The sequence below is a fragment of the Gymnoscopelus microlampas genome (genome assembly GCF_963454915.1).
Source record: "Gymnoscopelus microlampas genome assembly, chromosome: 21".
Taxonomy (NCBI): domain Eukaryota; kingdom Metazoa; phylum Chordata; class Actinopteri; order Myctophiformes; family Myctophidae; genus Gymnoscopelus; species Gymnoscopelus microlampas.
The window spans coordinates 4,190,641-4,213,222 of record NC_139958.1 but is presented as its reverse complement, the minus strand read 5'-3'; the positions used below and the strand labels follow the sequence as shown (position 1 = coordinate 4,213,222).

The 22,582-nt window shown below is 42.8% G+C and overlaps 1 protein-coding gene across 3 annotated transcripts in view; it reads left to right on the top strand.

Moving 5' to 3' along the window:
- Nucleotides 1-22,582, top strand: part of LOC311037373 (2-oxoglutarate dehydrogenase complex component E1) — a 36,215-nt gene that overhangs the window by 836 nt on the left and 12,797 nt on the right. For 2 of the 3 annotated variants that reach the window (XM_084046499.1, XM_084046498.1), the window contains exons 2-11: nt 13-415; nt 5,312-5,503; nt 7,333-7,420; nt 13,266-13,381; nt 14,129-14,286; nt 15,483-15,629; nt 16,938-17,028; nt 18,220-18,399; nt 20,642-20,770; nt 21,551-21,730. In XM_084046499.1, coding sequence (XP_083902625.1) covers nt 173-415; nt 5,312-5,503; nt 7,333-7,420; nt 13,266-13,381; nt 14,129-14,286; nt 15,483-15,629; nt 16,938-17,028; nt 18,220-18,399; nt 20,642-20,770; nt 21,551-21,730 — 1,524 coding nt within the window. In that variant the 5' untranslated portion in view covers nt 13-172. Of the gene's footprint in view, nt 1-12; nt 416-5,311; nt 5,504-7,332; nt 7,421-13,265; nt 13,382-14,128; nt 14,287-15,482; nt 15,630-15,838; nt 15,864-16,937; nt 17,029-18,219; nt 18,400-20,641; nt 20,771-21,550; nt 21,731-22,582 lie in introns of those variants that run through there. The other variant, XM_084046500.1, reaches the window with a different exon arrangement.

Below are 22,582 nucleotides of genomic sequence, written 5' to 3'. Positions count from 1 at the left end.
TAATCGTTACAGACCCTACTTCCATCTCCGTGGTGATACTGTGTGGACTATATACTGGACTACTGGTGGTCCGTGGACTACTGACTACTGGACTACTGGTGGTCTGTGGATTACTGGACCATTGGTGGTCTACTGAACCACTGGACTACTGGTGGTGGGCCTCGGGGAGACAATGCACCGGCTAAGGACTACGGTGTTGAGGCTCCGGCCCATCACATCTCAGAACATGTCACACTCACAGCCTCCCAGACCCGTGATGCTGCTGGAAGGGGGTCCCAGGAGGACCGCCTTCGTGCAGCCCCTGCGGCGTCTGAACGCATCGGTGGCCGCCGAGCCCTTCCTGAACGGGACCAGTTCTAACTACGTGGAGGAGATGTACTACTCGTGGCTGGAGAACCCCAGGAATGTGCACAAGGTACTGTAGCTCATCACAACAATAACAAAAATCTAAATTGATTTTCTAAATAATTGTGGAAAAATATCAATTAGTCTGATTAGCCACTTAAGACCTATGTTGTACTCTGTTGTATAACGATGTCATGAGCAACTAGCGAAAAAAGCCCAAATTTTAAAAGCCTTATACTCCACCAACTGGTCTAGTTAGGTTGGTTTGGGCGTTCTGAGTTACTGTGTGGCTGGCAGGGAAATGTACACAACGCACACTCACGCACGCACACACGCACGCACACACACAGAGAGAGAGAGAGAGTTGAGAGAGAGAGAGAGAGAGAGTTGAGGTTCCTAGAAATGACAGAGGGGATATGGTACATTATTAGATCGGTGATTTTCAACACTTTTCATGAGATTTAGACTCTAACACCCAAAACTTTAGAATATTTTGTTTATCGTTGGATAAAGATTTTGTCCACATTTCTATCCATGCTGTATTGATGTTGGTACTGTACCATAGCAGAGATAACAGGCAAATGACAAAGGTTGATCAAAATAACAATTATTTTTAAGTAATGCAGATGTTTAACAATAATTTAACTCTTGAGAGCGTAAAATGAAACCAAATGGGTCCATTTGGTTTCATTTTACGCTCTCAAGAGTTAAAGATCTATAAAAAGGGTCCATTTGGTTACCAACTCTCCATCATTTAGCTGGGGACCACCTGGAACCCCCTCAAGTGACCACTGGTGGTCCCCGGACCACTGGTTGAGAACCACTGCATCAGACCAATAAGAGAGAAGCAGCATTCAGTTGGTTTTCACTCAACCCACGATCACACATGATCATGTGTGTTGTTTGATATGCATTAAGACCAGGGGGTCTTCAACGTTCTTTTCAAGCCAAGGACCCCTTAGCTGAGAGCCCCCCCACTACATATTGTATAACACTGTGTTGCAGATTCAACATTTTCATAGATTTCATAGATAGCTTCATTGACTTTTTTGACAGTAACTATCATTGTGTAGTGTTGTTTTGGACTCACGCTCATGTGTATTTTCAGACAGTTAACCACTTAAAGCCTCAATCTTAGAAAATGTGGACTTGGTCGGCTCTTTCTTTCCCTCTACACCAAACGTCAAGCCAAAGTGCAGTAACTATGCGGGGGAAAAAAGTAGAAAAAAAACTATGAAAAATGGGTTTAAAAGTGATTCAACTGGTCAGCCAAATGAGATATAGGCATATAAGTGATATAACACTAATTGTAGATCTGTTCTTGAGGTAATTGTTTATCCCCCCAAAATCACCAAGGCTAATATGACCTTTGGGATACACAAATAAGTCACTGCACTTTGGCTTTGTAAGGCAGAGATGATCTACAATCAGATATTGTAGATCGGCTATTTTTTTTTTCGGCCAAATTTTCCCCTCAGAATAGGGATGCCAGTGGTTAATGTAAAAAAAATAAAAATAAAAGAGTGACTCAGTCTGAGGACCCCCTAGGGGTCCCGGACCCCCTGTTGAAGACCCCTGCACTAGACCACAGGACAGGAGGTGATTCTATGAGACCTTTAGGCGGTCTCAGCCCCTTCTATAGGCTACTGGATAACAATGAATACATAACAACATTAATTATTACAACATACTGTACATTAAAACACCCCTTCCACAGAAACCCTCAGTGTTCATTTAACTCATTAACTCATTACGGGTCCATTTGGTTCCTAACTATCATTCATTTAGCTGGGGACCCCCTGGAACCCCCTCTGGGAGTCCCTGGGGGTCCCTGGTTGAGAACCAGTGCATGAGAACCTCCTGCCCTCCTCTGTTAGTACTTCCTGATCGCTTATTAAGATGTTTGATTTAGATCATCTCTGTGTGGATTGTTTGTTGTTTGTTCAGAAAGAACTGGGATAAAGGTTATTCACACAGACACAATCAATACGTAGTCGTGTGTGTGTGTGTGTGTGTGTGTGTGTGTGTGTGTGTGTGTGTGTGTGTGTGTGTGTGTGTGTGTGTGTGTGTGTGTGTGTGTGTGTGTGTGTGTGTGTGTGTGTGTGTGTGTGTGTGTGTGTGTGTGTGTGTGTGTGTGTGTGTGTGTGTGTGTGTGTGTGTGTGTGTGCGTGCGTGCGTGCGTGCGTGCGTGCGTGCGTGCGCGCGCATACATGCATGCAGTGTTATGCAAGGAGGAATGAACATTAACGTGCTTGATTGGATGCCGAGAAGGAAGTGAAGGTAAAACATGTTAGGTTGTAACTCTGCTATTCAAACAGTCATTATGTCAAACCTCTATAGGTTTATAGAGATACAATAAATCACAATATATTGTTTGACGGTCATGTAATGTCTTCCCCCCAGAAGCAAAGATTTGAGTTAAAAATGTCCGCTTAAAAATATATATATATATTCAAAGGTTTGTACAAATGTTCGCGATTTTTTTCAAAACAGCAGATCTACAAGCTCATAGCGAGCTTGTGAGCTTGTGTAACAGAGTGGTTCACTACCTCAGCCTGATGGCGTGAAACTCTAATACAGGGGTAGGCAATTGAGATAAGCCTAGGGCCAATATCACTCCCAGACATTCCATCGCGGGCCGGGCCTCCCCGCGAACATGCACGCGCGCCCAGCGCGCGTGCATGTGCGTGCACAACACGAAAACGGAATAATGCCAATAACAATACGGGTCCATGCTGGAAGCCTGGCCCCGTAAAAAGAAAACAGAAAGACCCTAATTTGGGTCTAATTCGGTTCTGTTTGACCAATATAAATCAACATTTTTTCCGGTTTAAATATCAGCACAGGCGATTTTTCTGGTGATTTTTTTTTTCTTCTCCATTTTCCTCTAATCTAGCTATAAAATGTTATAAATCCTTTAAAATGCATCGTGTTTATGAGTGCATGATTTCAAAAGTGGGTTCAGGTTATATGAAATAAGTATTTATAATTATTTTAACATTAATTTTTAATACTTTTTTTATAACACTTTTCAGTAAATCATTCATACTGTATCTTTCTGTATTTGGATATAATAGATATAATAGCGGCCTATATGTGAGACTATCGGTCTGATACTGTATAAAAATAAAATCCCTCGCCCCCCAAAAAAAAATCAAAAAATATTTTTCAAAAAAAAAAAAAAAAATTTTTTTTTTTTTTTTTTAATTCTCAAAATTATCTCACGGGCCAGATATTATTTCTGGGGGGCCAATTTCGGCCCGCGGGCCGCCTATTGCCGACCCCTGCTCTAATATCTCCCCTGAGCGATAGGGATATCTCTTTGGTTTAGCGGTTAAGATGTTGGCTTTCCGCGTGGGAGGCCCGGGTTCGAATTCCGGGCGTTAATACACTTGTATATCTGCTATTTTTGAATAGCCAAAGTATAAACGGTTAAAATTATTGTGATGCTATATTAACACATTTTGCTGGGGACCCCCTGGAACCCCCCCCAAGGACCCCTGGGGGTCCCCGGACGCCACTTTGAGAACCAATGGTCTAGGACTCCCCAAAATCAGGATCGGTATCAGACCCAAATATCTGGCATCGGTCAGGCTTTTGTGTTTAGTCTTAAGTATCTTGCCTGGCAAGTTAATCACTTGAATCCTTGAAAATTGCTGATTCACAAGCTCACATCGCATTGCAATGTTGACACACTGTGAGTTTGTAGATCGGATATTTTGTTGATCTCTAATAGCTCTAATCAAAGCCAACTCAATGAAAGGCTTTTAATGTTTTTTTTTATTACCACAAGCAGGGAGTAACAACAAATCTTTATTACAGTAATAAATTCATACATCTTTATTATAAATCCTACCTAATCTTCTGGCTTCCTCAATTCCAGCATTGATAGACATGGTTATTGTTTTTTTTATGATTCCTCCGAGAGCCTATGTGACTATATGCCAGTGGTGTAAAGTAACTAAGTACTTTAAGTACAATGTTGAGATATTTTAACTTTACTGGAGCATTTCCAATTTTCAGTACTTTTACTTCTACTCCACCACATCTCAGAGGCAAATATTATACTTTTCACTACAATTATTTGAAAAGTTACTAGTTACTAATTAACTTTTCACAACTCACATTTCTGTGTGAAGTATGAGAGCATGTTTATAAACAACATTCCTGTTCAGTTCTTGTCAAACCTGTCAAACAATGAGCTAATCAGCTAATAACGTCAATCATTTCAGAGAGAGAGAGAGAGAGAGAGAGAGAGAGAGAGAGAGAGAGAGAGAGAGAGAGAGACAGAGACACAGAGACACAGAACCAGAGCACGGCATGTGGGTTACGATGACAATTCTTAAAGATGGATTGCCACATACTGACTTGATTAAATGTGTTCAGTGTAATAGAGGAGCATAATCATGTGTGATCTGGTGAATGTCAGGGTTTATAAACCCTGGTAGACACACAATAAAAGTTCAAGGGTGTTTATTCAAAACACAGGGGACAATAAGGGGGGCAATTAAGGTAGCATGAAGCACCCAGCTGGAGAGGATGAGGCAGCAGGCAGGCAACGAGCAGGTATGCATGCAGGCAAACAGACAGGTATGCATGCAGGCAGACAGACAGGTATGCATGCAGGCAGACAGACAGACTACCCACAGCCACACGTGCACACTTGCATGCACACACACACACACACACACACACACACACACACACACACACACACACACACACACACACACACACACACACACACACACACACACACACACACACACACACACGCACACACACACGCACACACACACACACACACACACCCACACCCACACACATGGACCCCCTGGAACCCCCTCAAGGACCCCGGGGAGTCCCCGGACCCCACTTTTAGAACCACTAGCCTACTACTGTATTCTTTCTCTTTTTATGGTTAATATATATATATTTTTAACTGTATTCTTTCTACTCCTTGCAGTCTTGGGATATTTTCTTCCGCAACGCCAACGCCGGGGCTCCACCCGGGGCAGCCTATCAGAGCCCTCCGCCGCTGGGCGGGGCCGCTCAGGGATTGGTCGGCTCCCAGCAGGCTCTGGTGAGGTCACAGCCCAACGTGGAGAAGCTGGTGGAGGATCACCTGGCTGTGCAGACACTCATACGAGCTTATCAGGTGAATAACAAGGGGGTTTCTCAAAGTGGGGGCCGTGGCACCCTAGGGCAGTGGTTCTCAAACTTTTTCGTGTCAAGGACCCCCAAATTGACACTTATCAGCCCGCGGACCCCCATTTCAAAAGATTTACCAGGGACCCCCATAAGAGAAGATTTTTTACGGCTCTAGCAGTGATTCTCAACCATTTTAATTTCAAGGACCCCCAGTTTGACATGCATTAGGGCTACGGACCCCCATTTAATGGCATTTCTATCACTTGGACCGCAATTTATATTGTAAAATCTATGTCAATTTAACTCTGAGAGTGTACAAATGGAACCAAATGGACCCGTTAGGGTCCATTTGGTTCCATTTGTACACTCTCAGAGTTACAGACCCATAAGGGTCCATTTGGTGCCTAATCTATCATTTAGCTGGGGACCCCCTGGAACTCCCTCAAGGACCCCTGGGGGTCCCCGGACCCCACTTTGAGAACCAATGCCCTAGGGCAGTGGTTCTCAATCTCAACCTTGAAAGTTCAAGGTTGTACTTTATTGAGTAAAACGTATTTTAGAACCTTTTCAGGCCGTGACCACCCAAAATAATCATATTTGAACTGGGGACCCCCCCATAATAATCATATTTGAACTGAGGACCTCCCACCCTGACAAGCACTTGTTTGCCTCTTTCTTATTTTATTTGACAATTTGGCCAAGTTTGACCAGTTTTTATAGTGTAGTTTGTTTGATTGCTTTTGATGCAGTAATGGTGTTATTCATTTTATTTTTTAGGTGTTAAAAAGGTCTTTAAATTGTTATCTGGGGATCCCCAAAAATCATGTGGGGACCCCCCTGGGGGTCCTGACCCAGAGGTTGAGCCCAAGGGTGCCGTGACGCAAGTCCAGGGTGCCACAGAATACTTGGATAATATTTGGAATTTGTCAATATCACTTCAGTTTAACCACTTAGACCCTCTATCTATGCTTAGGAAAATGGACTTCCTTTGTGCGTTATTTTTTGATCTACAGTACACCATATCTCCTTACCAATAATAGCCGATCTACAAGCTCACAATGCGAATGTGAGATACAGACGCCTCAGAGCCGGAGAAGGCGTCTACCTTTATATGTATCAAGTGGTTTCCTGTTTACCAGCGTTGCCATGTCTGCTTATAATAAGCAACTTTGGGCTTGTTTCTAAAGTCTAGTTGCTTATTTGGGCTTGCTTCCTAATGTTGTTTAAACCAGTGGTTCCCACATTTTTTCATGTCAAGTCCCCCCAGATTACTATGCTGCGGACCCCCATCTGAAAATACTTGTGCCAGGGACCCCCATACAAGATTTGTGTTAAAATGTTTCAAAAAAGATTCCAAAATGTTTTATTTTTCTCCCCAATATGTTTTGAAAATAGCAGATCTACAAGCTCACAACATGTCGCGATGTGACGCGTTGTGAGCTTGTAGATCTGCTATTTTCAAATATCCGATGTAAGGTGGTAAACACTTAGCCTAGTCGCTTCTTTTAGGCTTGTTTTTATAGAAGTGGCCGCTTGTTTCTCTTGCCAACTCTGGCAACGCGCTGATTACCTGTATTACACCTGTAGCCTACTAGGGAGGAGGAAGTGAACACAGATATTGAATGAAGCAGCTGAAAGGGGCAATGGTGCTGCCCTGGAGAAAGGCCAAGAATAAGGTGTTTTAGCCTGGGGGAGGAAACTGTTCCTCAGTCTGCCTGTGCCATGCAGCTTCGAGGCTCTGATACCTCAACCCTGATGGCAACAGTTTGAACAGGCTGTTATGGGGGGGGGGACTGGGGGGGACAGACACACTGAACACTGCTGCTCTGTGTTCAGGTACGTGGACACCACATGGCCAAGCTGGACCCCCTGGACATCAGCTGTGTGGACTTTGATGACGCCCCCTGTAGTTTCCAGAACGTTGGTGAGAAACATAAGCCCACTTTATATGTATTTACTTTGGCTTCTCTCTTCTCTCTCTCTTCTCAAATTAAAACCTGAATGAATGAGTGAAGAACTCTACTGCATGATACCATTAAGCAATTAAGATCCCATCATTACCTGTGGCATGTATAAAAATAATGAGATGATGAGATCTAATTAGGATACATAAGAACAACTTATAGGCCTATCTGTTTCCAATTTAATAAGATGAATGTTTGTCTGATGGCTGGAGGAGGACGTAATAATACACCACTTTCTATGAGCCTCAGAACATGAGCAAGTGTGTGAGAAATGCTTCAGTACGATTTCTCAAGTCGCTTTTATCACTTTGCGATGTGTTGTGAATTGGTAAATCGGCTATTTTCAGTGAAGAGATTCGGTGTAGAGCAGGGGGTCTTCAACGTTTTCAGGCCAAGGACCCCCCAGCTGAGTCAGAGATGAAGCAGGGACCCCCTCTATGTTGTATAAAATTCTGTTTCAGATTAAACTTTTTTACTTTACTTGGTCTGATCTTTTTTCGCTCTACACCAAACACCTCTTTGCCAGAAAATAGCAAATCTACAAATCTAAAAAAGAATCATATCACACAAAGATTTGGTGGACCCCCTGTAGTAACTCTGAGGACCCCCTCGGGGTCCCGGACCCCCTGTTGAAGACCCCTGGTGTAGAGGGGAAAAAAAAAAAGAGGGGGGCCAAGTTTAGACCCCTGGGGAGAAGTGACATAGTGCTGCTTTAACACTTGCCCTACCTTTTAAGTGGTTAAGTGTTGTAGTAGTGCTATGATTTGTTGTTTTAACGTTGCGTAGTGAGGCTTTGTTCACAGAGACCATTCAAAGTGCTTTGTTATGCGCAGCGTTGTGAATAGGAATGTTCAGGTGCAAAATGCATGGCTTACACACATCTCCACCTCCCAACACTGTGAGCCAGCTATGGAGCGCTCTTATCACGCCTTTTTATGGAGGTTCAAGGCTCAGAACAAACAGGAGAGCATGTGTGTATTATGTGTATGTATTGTGCGTATGGGCGTTTTGTGTGCATGTGTGCGTTATTATGGTGTGTGTGTGTGTGTGTGTGTGTGTGTGTGTGTGTGTGTGTGTGTGTGTGTACAGTATTGTGTGCTCTATAATGAAAGGGACGGCCGCACGCAGTCAAAGGCAGCTAATTGTCATGACGTGTAATGGGATGTTTCTACAGTTCATTGTGTTGTGTTGTGGGTGGGGGGGGGGGCACCCACAACCAGTGGTGTAACGTAACTAAGTACATTTACTCAAGTACTGTACTTAAGTACAGTTTTGAGGTACTTTTACTTTACTGGAATATTTCCGATTTGTCTATACTTTTACTTCTACTCCACTACATCTCAAGAGGCAAATATTGTACTTTTACTCCACTACAATTATTTGAAAACTTTAGTTACTTTGCAGATATAAATGATTATATCATGAAACCTACAGTACATTAACCACTTTAACCCTTTTTCATACCTAGGCTATTTTCAAACATTTTAGTACTTTTACTTTTGGTACTTTAAGTACATTTTTGTACCAATACTTTTGTACTTTTAGTCAAGTCAATTTAGAATTATTCGTTAGGTTTTTGTAACAGAGTACTTCTACATTGCCGTATTGATACTTTTATGTAACACATTTGAGTACTTTTTCCACCACTGAATAGGATGTTTCTACAGTTCATTGTGTTGTGTTGTGCCCCCCCCCCCCCCCACCCACAACACAACAGGGTCAGTGAGTTGTGCGTTGGCCCGGTGGTGTAGAGGTCAGCTCAGGGCCGAGGCTGGACAAAAGGTTACTGGTTGTGTGGAGGTAGAGTAGAGTTGCTCTCAGAGAATGACATGACAGGCTGTGTGCAGCGAGTGACCTACAGTACAGCGGTCATTCTCAGACGTTTTTAACTCATTAAAGGAGAATTTTGGACTAAGGTTTTCTTACCTTTTCTATGACGTTATGATATCTTAGGATGAATGGTACAGTAGAAACATTTCATAACTCCATCCCGGGTCCGCCACAGCTTAAAACGTGCGCCAATAGGCCTTGCGCTAGATCGCGTATTTTAATAGCTTTTTTTTTTTTTTTAGATCTGACGTTCATAGTGACAGAACAGTCTAGCGAGACTTCTGTTTTAAAAAAAAAAAGCTATTAAAATACGCGATCTAGCGCAAGGCCTATTGGCGCACGTTTTAAGCTGTGGCGGACCCGGGATGGAGTTATGATTTTTTTCTACTGTACCATTCATCCTAAGATATCATAACGTCATAGAAAAGGTAAGAAAGCCTTAGTCCAAAATCCCCCTTTATAAGACCTGATGCCGATTCTACAAATGCCTTCTAAATCAGTAGTTCTCAGCAGTGCTGATTTTGTCGACTGAAACTATGGCGAAAAATGTTGACTAAAATGTTAGTGAGGGATTAGTGGAGAAGAGATCCAGTAGAACTAAAAAGACGAGTCATTTTATGTTTGGTTGCACTCGGGTGTTGTGCTCTGAAAATAGCAGATGTACAAGCTCACAACGCGTCACGCTGCGACGCGTTGTGAGCTTGTAGATCTGCTATTTTCAGCATGCAACCAAGTGTAAAATCAGCCGTCAAGGCGCCATCAAAATACATTTTAGTCGGCTGAATCAACTGTGGATTTTAGTCGACTAAAATCTTATGATATTTAGTCGACTAAAACTAGACAAAAACTAAAACATTTCAGATGACTAAAATATGACTAAAACTAAATGGAATTTTATTCAAAAGACTATGACTAAAACAAAATCTAAATTTGCTGTCAAAATGTATTTGACACTCCCATCTGAAAATGTGTTGTGCCAGGGACCAGAAGAGAAGATTTGTGTCAAGAAATTAAAAATTTGTATGTACTGTACAAGCGCGCAGCGCGCCATGAAGTGACACGCTGTGAGCTTGTATATCTGCTGTCTTTGAGAACCACTGTTCTAAACCACTGTTCTAAACGGGCCATGGATTTGATACGATTTTTATCTCTCCAATCTGCACAGTAAAATCATCGGTGTTATCTTACACCTGGCACAAAGTCGGAGCTATAGTTTACTAACAGTGCAGTGGTTGTTTTCATGCCACGTGGTGAACGTGTGCCCGTGGGTGTGTTGGTCATAACATGAGGTGTGCTGCAGGCTCACTGTTGGTGCATTGCTGTCTTTTACTGTATAGGATTAGGTGGAGTGACAAGTCAGAAATGATTGTGCCTTATAGACCACCTCTCTGTCCTGGTCTAAAGTCTCAGTGCAGCATGTCCCTGTTATTTAAAGAACACATCAGATACTAGGTTGACCCATATACAGTAAGCACACACTGCTGGCAATCAAAATCCATCAGAATTGAACAGGACACTCACATGGTAGATGATGACATGGCTGAGAGAGGTTGACAAACTAATGAATGGTCAGATTGTATCCTTATTGCATACTGCTTGGAGGAACCAAACAAAAACATTGTTTCTTTTCATGGTCTGAAACGGAAGATGGAGCAAGTGCTTGATTTTAGCTTTATTTATATCATTACTATATTTTCAGTCCGATGCGAGGCCTTCAAATCCGTCCTATAAGGTGCTGTTCAGAGCAATGGTCGCCGAGTTATGGACAACTGAAGTGTTAAACACTGTAACACTGCTGTAGTGTTAACCCATTCAGATCGGGAACGCATCTGTCATTGTCGATTTTCACCACTTTTAACCATTATCTTGTACTTTGGCTATTCAAAAATAGCAGATATACAAGCTCATAGCCCATAAATAAACTTTGATTTGATAGCCGTGCCTCGCTATGAGCTTGTAGATCTGCAATCTTTTTTTTTAAATCATGAAAATGTGTGCAAATCTTTGAATATGTATATATTTTCAAAGCGAACATTTGTAACTCAAATCTTTGCTTCTGGGGGATTCTGCAGATGTCTTCTAAATCCTAACTCATGTTGCTATAATCAGTGGTTCTCAAACTTTGTCATGTCAAGGACCCCCAAAATGATATGTATTCTCATGCCAGACCCCTGAACAGTGTTTGTGCCCAAGCTTGGTGCGGATCGGAGCAATGGTGCGACTCTGAAGTCCGGATGTTATGTTTGTGACGTCCGTGGTCCACGGTCGACCCACCCTCTAGGGCAAGGGTTCCCCCAAAATAATCAGATTTGAACCGGGGACCCCCCACCCTGACAAGCACTTGGCATTGTAGGCATTACATTTAGTTTGACTCGGTTCCTCTTTCTTATGTAATATTTGACAATTTGGCCAATTTGGTATTAAAAAGGTCTTAAAAGTCATTAAATTGTCACTTTAGAAATGTGCAGATAATACCCTGTATACACTTATACTGTATGTTGGACAATGTTGGACATTAAGCTAATCATCTGGGGACCCCCCAACATAATTTGGCGACCATTACTATTTTTATGCATTTGATGTATTACCTTGTGTTGTCCTTGCTTACTGTAAATCGCTCTGGATTAAGAGCGTCTGCTAAATGCCTAAATAATTGTAAATTGGACCCCCCTGGGGGTCCCGACCCACAGTTTGGGAATCACTGCAGTCTAGGCAATGTTAATATAGGATTCTTATTAATAAGAATATGGCTACTAAGGATGAGAATCAGTTGAAAAGTAGTTGCCGCTGAGACGAGTAGAGCGATGAGGGAAGACAGACAAAAGTGATGGTTTATTTAAGGCTTTTTTTAATCTGTGTCTGCACAATGTAGGCTACAGTAACAGCTCGTCAATACCTCCATGTCTGGTCTCTGAAGCATGGAGTGCACAGAGTCCCTGTTGCCTTAGGTAATAATAGGCAGTGGTGGCACATCCAGTACAACTGACCTGTGTTCAGGGGAGGGAAGCCGGGCGGGGAGGGGGGATTCTTGTTGCTGTGTACAGTATAGCAACATACATTTTTTGTAATCTTTGATTAATACTTGAAGTTTTTCACAAAACTTAGGTCAGGATTTTGAAGGCGTTTTTAGAATCGGCCTCTGGTCTAAATGGGTTAAAGTACCAAACGTAAAAGTACTCAATACTATAGGATAAGAGATTTCAAAATGTGTGAAAAAAACAAAACAATCCCCAAAATCATTGTACGGGAGCAGAACAATGTGATGTAATGGTGTCAGGAGACGACTGGGGAAACGATATAAAACCTCTCCTCTGCTCAACACAAAACATCCAGTGCAAACAGGAGGTGGAACACATCTCCTCTGTGTCTCTGCTGTTGTTGGCAGATCTGGGGCATGAGGTTCAACATCACACCTTCCTCCTGTAATGTCTCCTCATTTATCTGTGATATCTTCACATAAACTTCATAATGACTCGCTCATCCTCTTAGTTGGTGAGGAAGAACTGGAATAAGTCTTCCTACTGAGTTAAGAGAGAGCACCAATTATTTGACTTTCAAATTTCAACCTTAAGAGACAGCTCAATTTGTCACTGCTGTAATTCTATATTCATATATTATACCGTAATTGATCCGTCTGTTCTATGTTTACTTGTATTGATATATGTCTGTTTTGTATTGATAGTTACAGTATAGCACACTTTAAACAGCCGGCTCAGGGACTGCAGATGAAAATTAAATTAACTCTGTGCTAACTCTGGCTCATTTACGTTGATGTGAAAACTGAAAACTGTCCCCATGGTCAATAAATACATCAATAAATATAGGCCTGATAGCTATTGTTTTTTGACCACTGTCGTGTCAACTAAATTTAGCAAACAAAAGAAAAAAATTAGAATCACTGTCTGTCTGTCTGTGCACGCTACAACTTGTCTGTGCGGTTGTCCACCCTGATGTCCCCATGTGTCACGCATACAGGTGTCTATGGGCTGGAGGAGTCGGACCTGGACAAGGTGTTCCGTCTGCCCACCACCACCTTCATTGGAGGCAGTGAGAGTGCTCTGCCCCTCAAAGAGATCATGCACCGCCTAGAGGTACAACGCCCTTACTGCACCTTCACTCAACAACCCCAACCTCCAAAGAAAAACATTGGCATTATAGTCCAGCCGGTTTGGCCCATATATACTGTATCTGTTATTATTAGATGTTTTTTTTTCTTATTATTTTACGGCAGCGTTACTGGCAATTATGCAGCCGATGTGACCCCTTTCACCGTGGATTCCCCTATTCCCCTATGTAGATTGGCTATTTTCAATAGTGTGGGTCCCGGGGGAGACATAAAATTTGTCTTTGGGGTCTCAAGCTAAAAGGTTTGGAAACATATTGGGTCTAAATGGATCATTTCGGTCCTGTAACTAACTACAAATGGAGCCAAATGGACCGTTACGGCTCCATTTGGTTCCATTTGCACACTCTCAGAGACATCAGAGTTACATTAACACTGAGGATTTTGCAGTGCGTGTACATTAAGGTCCCAGAGATAAAAAAGATTGCATCAAATGGGGGACTGTGTTCTAATGCATCTCACACTGGGGGTCCTTGAAATTCTAAATGTTCGGGGTCACTGCAATCACACACACACACACACACACACACACACACACACACACACACACACACACACACACACACACACACACACACACACACACACACACACACACACACACACACACACACACACACACACACACACACACACACACACACACACACACGCATGCACATAAAGTATGCACACACATAAACATACTCACACATGCACTCTCTCTCTCCTGTAGATGGCGTACTGCCAGCACATCGGGGTAGAGTACATGTTCATCAACGACGTGGAGCAGTGCCAGTGGATCCGGCAGAAGTTTGAGACCCCCGGCGTGGTGATGCAGTTCACCCTGGAGGAGAAGAGGCTGCTGCTGGACAGGATGATCCGCTCTACCAGGTCTGACTCTAGTGTCAATGCTCACTGTTCAAGATAGATGGATGGATAGATGGATAGATAGATGGATAGATAGATAGATGCTTGATTTGTCCTACAGAAATTCATTCATTTTCCGCCAACCAACCACAGGACACAAAAATCACAACACATAAATACACAATACATAGACAGATCACACAAGACATTGACAATTCTACACAACTCCTCTCTTACAGAGAGGAAAATAGAATAGTCTACCAGTCATAGTTGGAGAGGCATCACACATTACACATTATGCACAGAACTGAGATGGGGCCTGTTTGTTCAGAAGTCCTATACTTGTGGGGACAAAATGATCTCTGAGCCCGAGCCTGAAACATCGGCACTGTATACCGTCGTCCTGATGGTAGAAGGCGGTATTGACTGTACAACGGGTGCGTTCTATCCATAGTAATAGCTTTCCCCTTCCTAAGTACCCGGATCTCATACATTGGTGTCATACTCTCAAGTTGCACCCCAACTATCTTGCTGGATACATTGATGATTTCTTGGAGTTTGTTCTTATTAACCAATGTTAAAGAGCCATATCAGGCAACAAAACAAAACGTTTATGCACTCTCCACAAAATATTAACGGGCGATTACCATTAGACTTTTCACAACGTTATACTGTCTCAGTCTGCGAGACAGTCTGCTGACAGTCTGCTGATCAGTGTTGGAATTCCATGTCAGCTTGGAATCAATCTTTGTGCCCATAAGTACTTGTGTTCCTCCACAGTTTCTACCTTATCCCCATCAATGACTATTTGCTGGTGTGTATGAGCACCAGTCCTTATCAGTTTTGGGAGAAGTACACAGATTGTTTACTTAATAGTAATAGTGGGGCGACATAAAATTTCTCTGTTGGGTCTCAAGCTAAAAGGTTTGGGAGGCACTCGCTTACACTACTGATGCTGATTGTATTCCCAGAATACAGAACCTACTGTATAGGTTTAAGGGCCCGCTTTCTCTTAAATGATACAGTATTTCTTTACATACTTTGAACCAAAAGTCATTGACAAGAGAACAATCAAACATAGGGTGGAAATATGAACCGTCAGTAGTCTCACATTTGTTACAATATTTTTGAGATAGAAGGATTAAAACATACAGTATTACTTTCAGCGTATCAGAGTTCAACTATGGTTCTGAGACAGAGATCCTTGTGTTTTCCTGCAGGTTCGAGGAGTTCCTTCAGAGGAAGTGGTCGTCAGAGAAGCGTTTTGGTCTGGAAGGATGTGAGTCTCTCATCCCGGCCTTAAAAACCATCATCGACAAGTCCAGTGAGAGTGGAGTAGAGAGCGTCATCATGGGCATGCCACACAGGTACTCAACACACCTTCATCATGGGCATGCCACACAGGTACTCAAAACACCTTCATCATGGGCATGCCACACAGGTACTCAAAACACCTTCATCATGGGCATGCCACACAGGTACTCAAAACACCTTCATCATGGGCATGCCACACAGGTACTCAAAACACCTTCATCATGGGCATGCCACACAGGTACTCAAAACGCCGTAATGGAGAGCTTCATCATGGGCATGCCACACAGGTACTCAGAACACCTTTAATGCCCGATTTATACACGGTTTGTGCGCTGGTGTCGCACACCCACAAACATAGTCAATGGACAAGCTCACAACGTGTCACCCTGCCCGGCACAACCACAGTCTTATATTGTTGGCCACCGAGAAGCTCCACTGGAGCATAAGGGGGTTCAGTCACAGTGCCTTGCTCAAGGGCATTTCAGCCCATAGCACTTGCCCTAGCCTTGACGACCTTGCAGGATTATGCAAAGGCTAAAATGTAACTTAGATACAGTAGCATGTTATGTAGACAGATGCCAGGTCATTGTTGACCTGGCATCCTATAGTGTGTATAGTTTCAAGGTAGGCTGATGATAGGTTCTTGGTTTACGTATGTATTAGTTATTATTAGATTATTGGTTTACTTACCGCTGTGCTCAAAATTATTCAATGAAAATTAGGTTTTTTGGCAAAATTCATAAACTGTCAGCTCTTTACAATAAAGAAATCATACAAGAGCAACTTAAATAGCTCAACACAACTAATATTAAGAAAATTATTTTCAGAATTCAACACAAAATTACACTTTCAAGGAATAGTGCAGTTGCAAAATTATTCAACCCCTTCATGGGAAACACCTTTAGTACTTTGTAGAGCCCCCCTTTGCTTTCAGGCCCTGCTCCAAACGTGATGCATAGCCAGACACCAGCCTCTGACAGCGTTCCTGAGGAATTTTAGCCCATTCCTCACAGGCAATGGCTTCCAGCTCCCTAATGTTCTTGGGTTTGCGTTTTGCAACGGCAAAAAAATGAAAAAATTTCCCTCTGTAGAAATACATGATGTAACAACATCTCCTGTAAAGGCTAGATTATACTTAGTTCGAGCACATCACAATGCAACGTTTTGTGAGCTTGTATGTCGGCTATTTTCCGGCTACAAATGTCCAACAAAATTCCCCTTTTAGAGATGTCAGCCCCTGCCCCTCTTAACATCCTCTATACGTCCCTGCCTGCCGGTCCAGAGGATCGAACCGGGAGCCTCTCTGTCACAAATGCGTCTCTCTAACCTCTAGGCCACGCTGCCTTGCTGTGTGTTTCCAGGGGCAGACTGAACGTGTTGGCCAACGTGATCCGCAAGGAGCTGGACCAGATCTTCTGTCAGTTTGACTCCAAGCTGGAAGCTGCAGATGAGGTCTGAGCACGCTTCTTTCACAGCCTACCCTGTAACATCCTCACTGTTCATTTACTGTAACTCTTGGAGTGTACACATGGAACCAATTGGGTCCATTTGGTTCCATTTGTACACTTTTCTACAAATGTGTAACAACAGTTTTCTGAAAAACCTATGTTGCTATATCAGTGGTTCTCAAGGAACCCCAAAACTATATGTATTTGGCCGCGGACCCCCATCTCACATTATTTTGTTCCGGGTCCCCCAGAAGCAGATGTTTGAGTGAAAAAAAAGATATTCTATATATCCAAAGATTAGCGCAAATGTTCAAGATTTTTCAAAAAATCGCAGATTACAAGCTCATAGTGCGGCACGAAGTTAAAATATTAGTATAAAATATGGTTAAAGTGATTGTGCTAAAATCTAAAACAACACAGATGCTTTCCCGGATTGAATGGGTTAAATTCACTCATTTTTGAGCCTCACTCACTCCATTGGTAAATGGTGTATACTATAGTGCCTTTTCCCACGTTGCTTTACAATGTGCATTATATTCACCCACACCATTCCTGCTTGTGGCAAAGGTTCTTATAGTTTTGAAATGCCATTAGTTTATATTTATAAGGGCCGACAGGGCCTCCTGTACTTGGACAGGGCCCTTGTACACAAACAGGGCCCTTGTATTGTACACGGACAGGGGTGAAAACATAGTCTCCGTCCGTCTATCCGTGTGTGTGTGTGTGTGTGTGTGTTACCTGTAAGCAGGTAATCTCTGGCACCGTTGGATAGATCAGCGTGAAACTTTTCACACACACTCCCAGTAGCCAAGGAAGAACCTCTACCCTAATTGTTCAAATTGGCCTCATCGTGGCACTGTAATAGCTACTCTTCGTACAGTCAAAAAATAAAGTGTTTTCTTCAAAACGCACATTTTGCTACTTGTACTAGTACTATTTGTTCAAATGTTCACGGTACACATTACCTCTGTGATCATGTGATCATGACGTATGTCAGATGTGTCAGATTCCATTTCAAGTGGCTATGACTGCCTTCTAATTTTTCACTAGCCCTGGGTAGGCAGAACTGCTCCTGGTGGAGAACTGCACGCCTCAGAGGAGCTCACTATTTCTGATTTTAATTTTGTTTCGATATTTTCCTTATTACAGTTGTGGTTATTGTAACTATAACAAGCTCTCTACCTTCCCCTCTCAGGGTTCTGGTGACGTTAAGTACCACCTGGGGATGTTTCACAGGCGGACCAACCGCGTCACGGATCGCAACATCACGCTGTCCCTGGTGGCCAACCCCTCCCACCTGGAGGCTGTGGACCCCGTGGTCCAAGGAAAGACCAAGGCTGAGCAGTTCTACTGTGGAGACACCGAGGGGAAGAGGGTACGATCATTACATCGTCATCCTCCTTTTGTAATGTACATACAGTCAGTGATGGAAGAAGTACTCACATTTTTTACTTAAGTATAGGTATCCATACCCTATTGTAGAAATAGTCTGTTACAAGTACACGTTCGGCATTTGAAAAATGTACTCGAGTAAAAGTGCAAAAGTATTGGCAGCAAAATATACTTAAAAAAGTGAAAGTACTCATTATGCAGAAGGTTCCCATTTCACAAATTTTCACTTGTATATTATGCTTCATTTTCTGACATACTGATCATGTGGTATCAAAGCACACAGAATGTGAGGAAAGTGCCCCACCTAGAGACCAGCAGGTGGTGCTACACATAAATGTTACAGCAGTTAAACATTTTTTTTTTTTGACAGGTCCTCTTGTTCCACACACATTTGAAATATTTATTTATGTCCACATAATAAGAAGTACAGGATGTACAAAGGACATAAACACTGCCAGTGCAGTCAGATGAAGGGAAAACAGTTAGTTACAAAGCGCATGTAGAGCAGAGCAATGTTACATACAAAACAAAAGATGGCATACTCGTCGAACACAGCGGACAACAATCATGGGTAAAGGAAGCAACTCCTCCTCCAAATTGAGCGGCTTCCTATAATAGCTGACACTGAGCAGTACCTTGCTAATTGTTTAGCCCTCCTTTTGGAGAGGCCGGCCATTTGCAGGCCCCTCACAACCAACTTGTGCACGTGTCCTAGACTACCAAAGATAAAAACCAAAAGTTTACATCTGTAGCCTAGCTGAGAGATGGTTTGCTCTAGCTGTTGATATTTTAGCACTTTGGTTAGGAAGGCTTCCTCTAAGCTGTAATCAAAAGTACAGCCGACCTCGAGAATGAACACCTCCCTATGGTTGTGGGAGTTGGTGTTCTGTTCCACACACAGTCATTGATGCTCTGACGGAGATACTGGAGTCAGATGTAAAGTCCTCCGAGACAGCCATCGCCTCTGAGTTAGACCCTACCCACTTCAGGGTAACATCAGCCCAACAGCACAGATCGTTTAGGTCCGGCCAGTCTGACCACACACCGAAGCCGGGAGAGCGACTGTCTAGCTTTCCACTCGGTTTCCTCCTGAAGCCTAGGAAGCTAGGATCCGAGCCACATGCCAGGGGGACCTTACGTCGTTTTAGGTCCAGGAATAGAGATGAACGTGCAAGCTCTCTCACATACTGGTCATCATTGTTCAGCATATTTAACAAGTGGGAGAGCCTCGTAGCAATATATGTCCATTCAAAATTGGATGGACACACACACACACACACACACACACACACACACACACACACACACACACACACACACACACACACACACAGACCCGTAAGAGTCCATTTGGTTCTTAACTATCAGTTCAGCCAGATAACTCACAAATGGATTGAAACCAATATTTTATTCATAGAATTCATGTATACAAGTGAGAATATTATATTTTATCATGGCGTTCAGGCTCTGCTACATTGTTCTCCCTGCTCAGCACATTTAGACAACCATCATTAACCGTTAAGAGCAGGGAGATTAAAAACAGAGTCAGGGTGCTGATATCGTGTCATGTTGGCTCACTGGAAACACTCTGCTACACCAGTGGGTCTCAAAGTGTGGTTCAGGGACCCTCATAGTTCCTTGAGGGGGTTCCAAATGGCCCCTTACGGGTGTGTAACTCTGAGAGTGTACAAATGGAACCAAATGGACCCGTAAGGGTCCATTTGGTTCCATTTGTACACTCTCAGAGTTATGGAGGTCCTTGAAATTTTACAGTTTGAGAACCACTGTGCTACACTAAATGGAACCGAGCCTTCATTGATATAATTGGTAACACCTGTGAAGGAAGTAAGGAAGAGGCCCAATTTCTATACAATATGGCCGCTGTGAATAGAGCAGCTGATTGCCACGCCAGCTTATGACGCGTGGGTCTTGGCTCAACACCGTTGTAGAGTGTAAAAACACATCCATATACCCACATAGTAATGAGCATGTGTGAAACCTCTCCAGTGTAGGCCTATCTGCCTGAACTAGCTAGCTCGCAAGCTACGCATCATTCATTTAGCTGGGGACTCCCTGGAGTGGGATGTACTGCAACCCAGTTTTTTTTTACATTTCTCATTTTAACCATAAACTGTGTCACAAGAACATGTTATGTTATGTGGTAATGTTCCAGGTGATGTCGGTGCTGCTATAAAGGGTTTTCTCTGTGTGTGGTAATGTTCCAGGTGATGTCGGTGCTGCTCCACGGTGACGCAGCGTTCTCAGGCCAGGGCATCGTCTATGAGACGTTCCACCTGTCTGACCTGCCCTCCTACACCACCCACGGAACCATACATGTGGTGGTCAACAACCAGGTACACACACACACACACACACACACACACACACACACACACACACACACACACACACACACACCTACATGTACGCCGAACCGATAAAATCGAAATACTTAGTATATGGAATTAGTATTCCTCCTGTCCATTGATTCTCAACCCTTTTCATTTCAACGACCCCCATTTTGATATGATTTTTTATTTTTTATATCTCTGGGACCCCAATCTACACTGTTAATTTAACTTTGAGAATGTACGACTCGTACAATCTCAGAGCTATAGACCCATAAGGGTCCATTTGGTTCCTAACTATCAATTATTTAGTCCAGGTCAGTGTTGATTTTGTCGACTAAAACTATGACGGAAAATGTTCGTCGACTACCTTTTTTCACTGACAAAAACGAAATAAATGCGTATGATGACTACTAAATATATTGACAATTTTGTCAACAAATAAAAACTAGACTAAAATGTTAGTGAGGGAATATAGTGGAGAAGAGATCCACTAGAACTAAAAGACAAGTCATTTTATGTTTGGCAGCGCTCAGGTTCTCTGAAAATAGCAGATCTACAAGGACTGCGACGCGTTGTGAGCTTGTAGATCGGCTATTTTCAGCATGCAACAAAGTGTGAAATCAGCCATTACGATGCCATCAAGGCACCGCCAAAATACATTTTAGTCGACTAAATCAACTGTAGATTTAGTCGACTATACTGTAATCTTATGATATGTAGTCAACTAAAACTAGACATAAACTAACGCTCTGCTCTTCTTCCCCCACATTGCGTCCTCCATAGATCGGGTTCACCACAGACCCCAGGATGGCCCGCTCCTCTCCGTACCCTACAGACGTGGCCCGGGTGGTCAACGCTCCCATCTTCCACGTCAACGCAGACGACCCCGAGGCGGTGATGTATGTGTGCAACGTGGCAGCGGAGTGGAGGAACACCTTCCACAAAGACGTGGTTGTAGACCTGGTAAGAATTTCATGGGGAAATGTCATTACTTTGTGTGCTATGTGCAAGGGATAATTGACGGGTCAAATAGAATACATTTTTGGTTACGGCGCTTCAAATGTTTTCAGAAACGTTCTTGAGAGCAATGTTTAGTTGTACATGACATGGTGTGTTTCATCATAACCTTTATTTCAGCTCGGAGTACAGTTGAGGGGCAGGCCCTCATTTTCAATGTAGCCGAGATACAGAACACAGTAATTCAACAGGAATAGACATTCACATACAGCAATGAATACATGAATCAGAATACAGAGAGAACTCAAAAACTAAAATAGTCAAAGAACTAGAACATATATATGATAATCAATTAATTAAATAAAGCTGTTACAATCCTGAACAAAAATGTTGGAAATCATTTCCCTGAAACTACCTAAAGATGGAAGTGATTTGATTTTCAAGGACTTCTGGAGCTCATTCCAGGCAGATGGAGCACTGACAGAAAATGCTGTCTTGCCTAACTCCGTCTGCGCAAAAGGAACCTTGAGCGTCAGGAGATCACTCGAGCGGGTCTGATATGTAATAGGGTTCTGTACCAACATAGAACAAATATAAGGGGGAAGCATTCCTGATATGGCTTTAAAAATAAATAGATACCAGTGCTTATCACGCCTCTCAGTTAAAGAGGATAAGCCTGCATTCCCGTATAGTGTAGTGATGGGTTTGTTTACATGGCTGTCATGTTGGATACAGCAGGTACAGTTATACAATGATGTATTCAAGACACTAATATATATATATAAGAGATCATTAATACTAGGAGCAGTAAAAGTATATTTACTGAAAAACTGTGGGTGGTCATTTATTTTGGCGAGC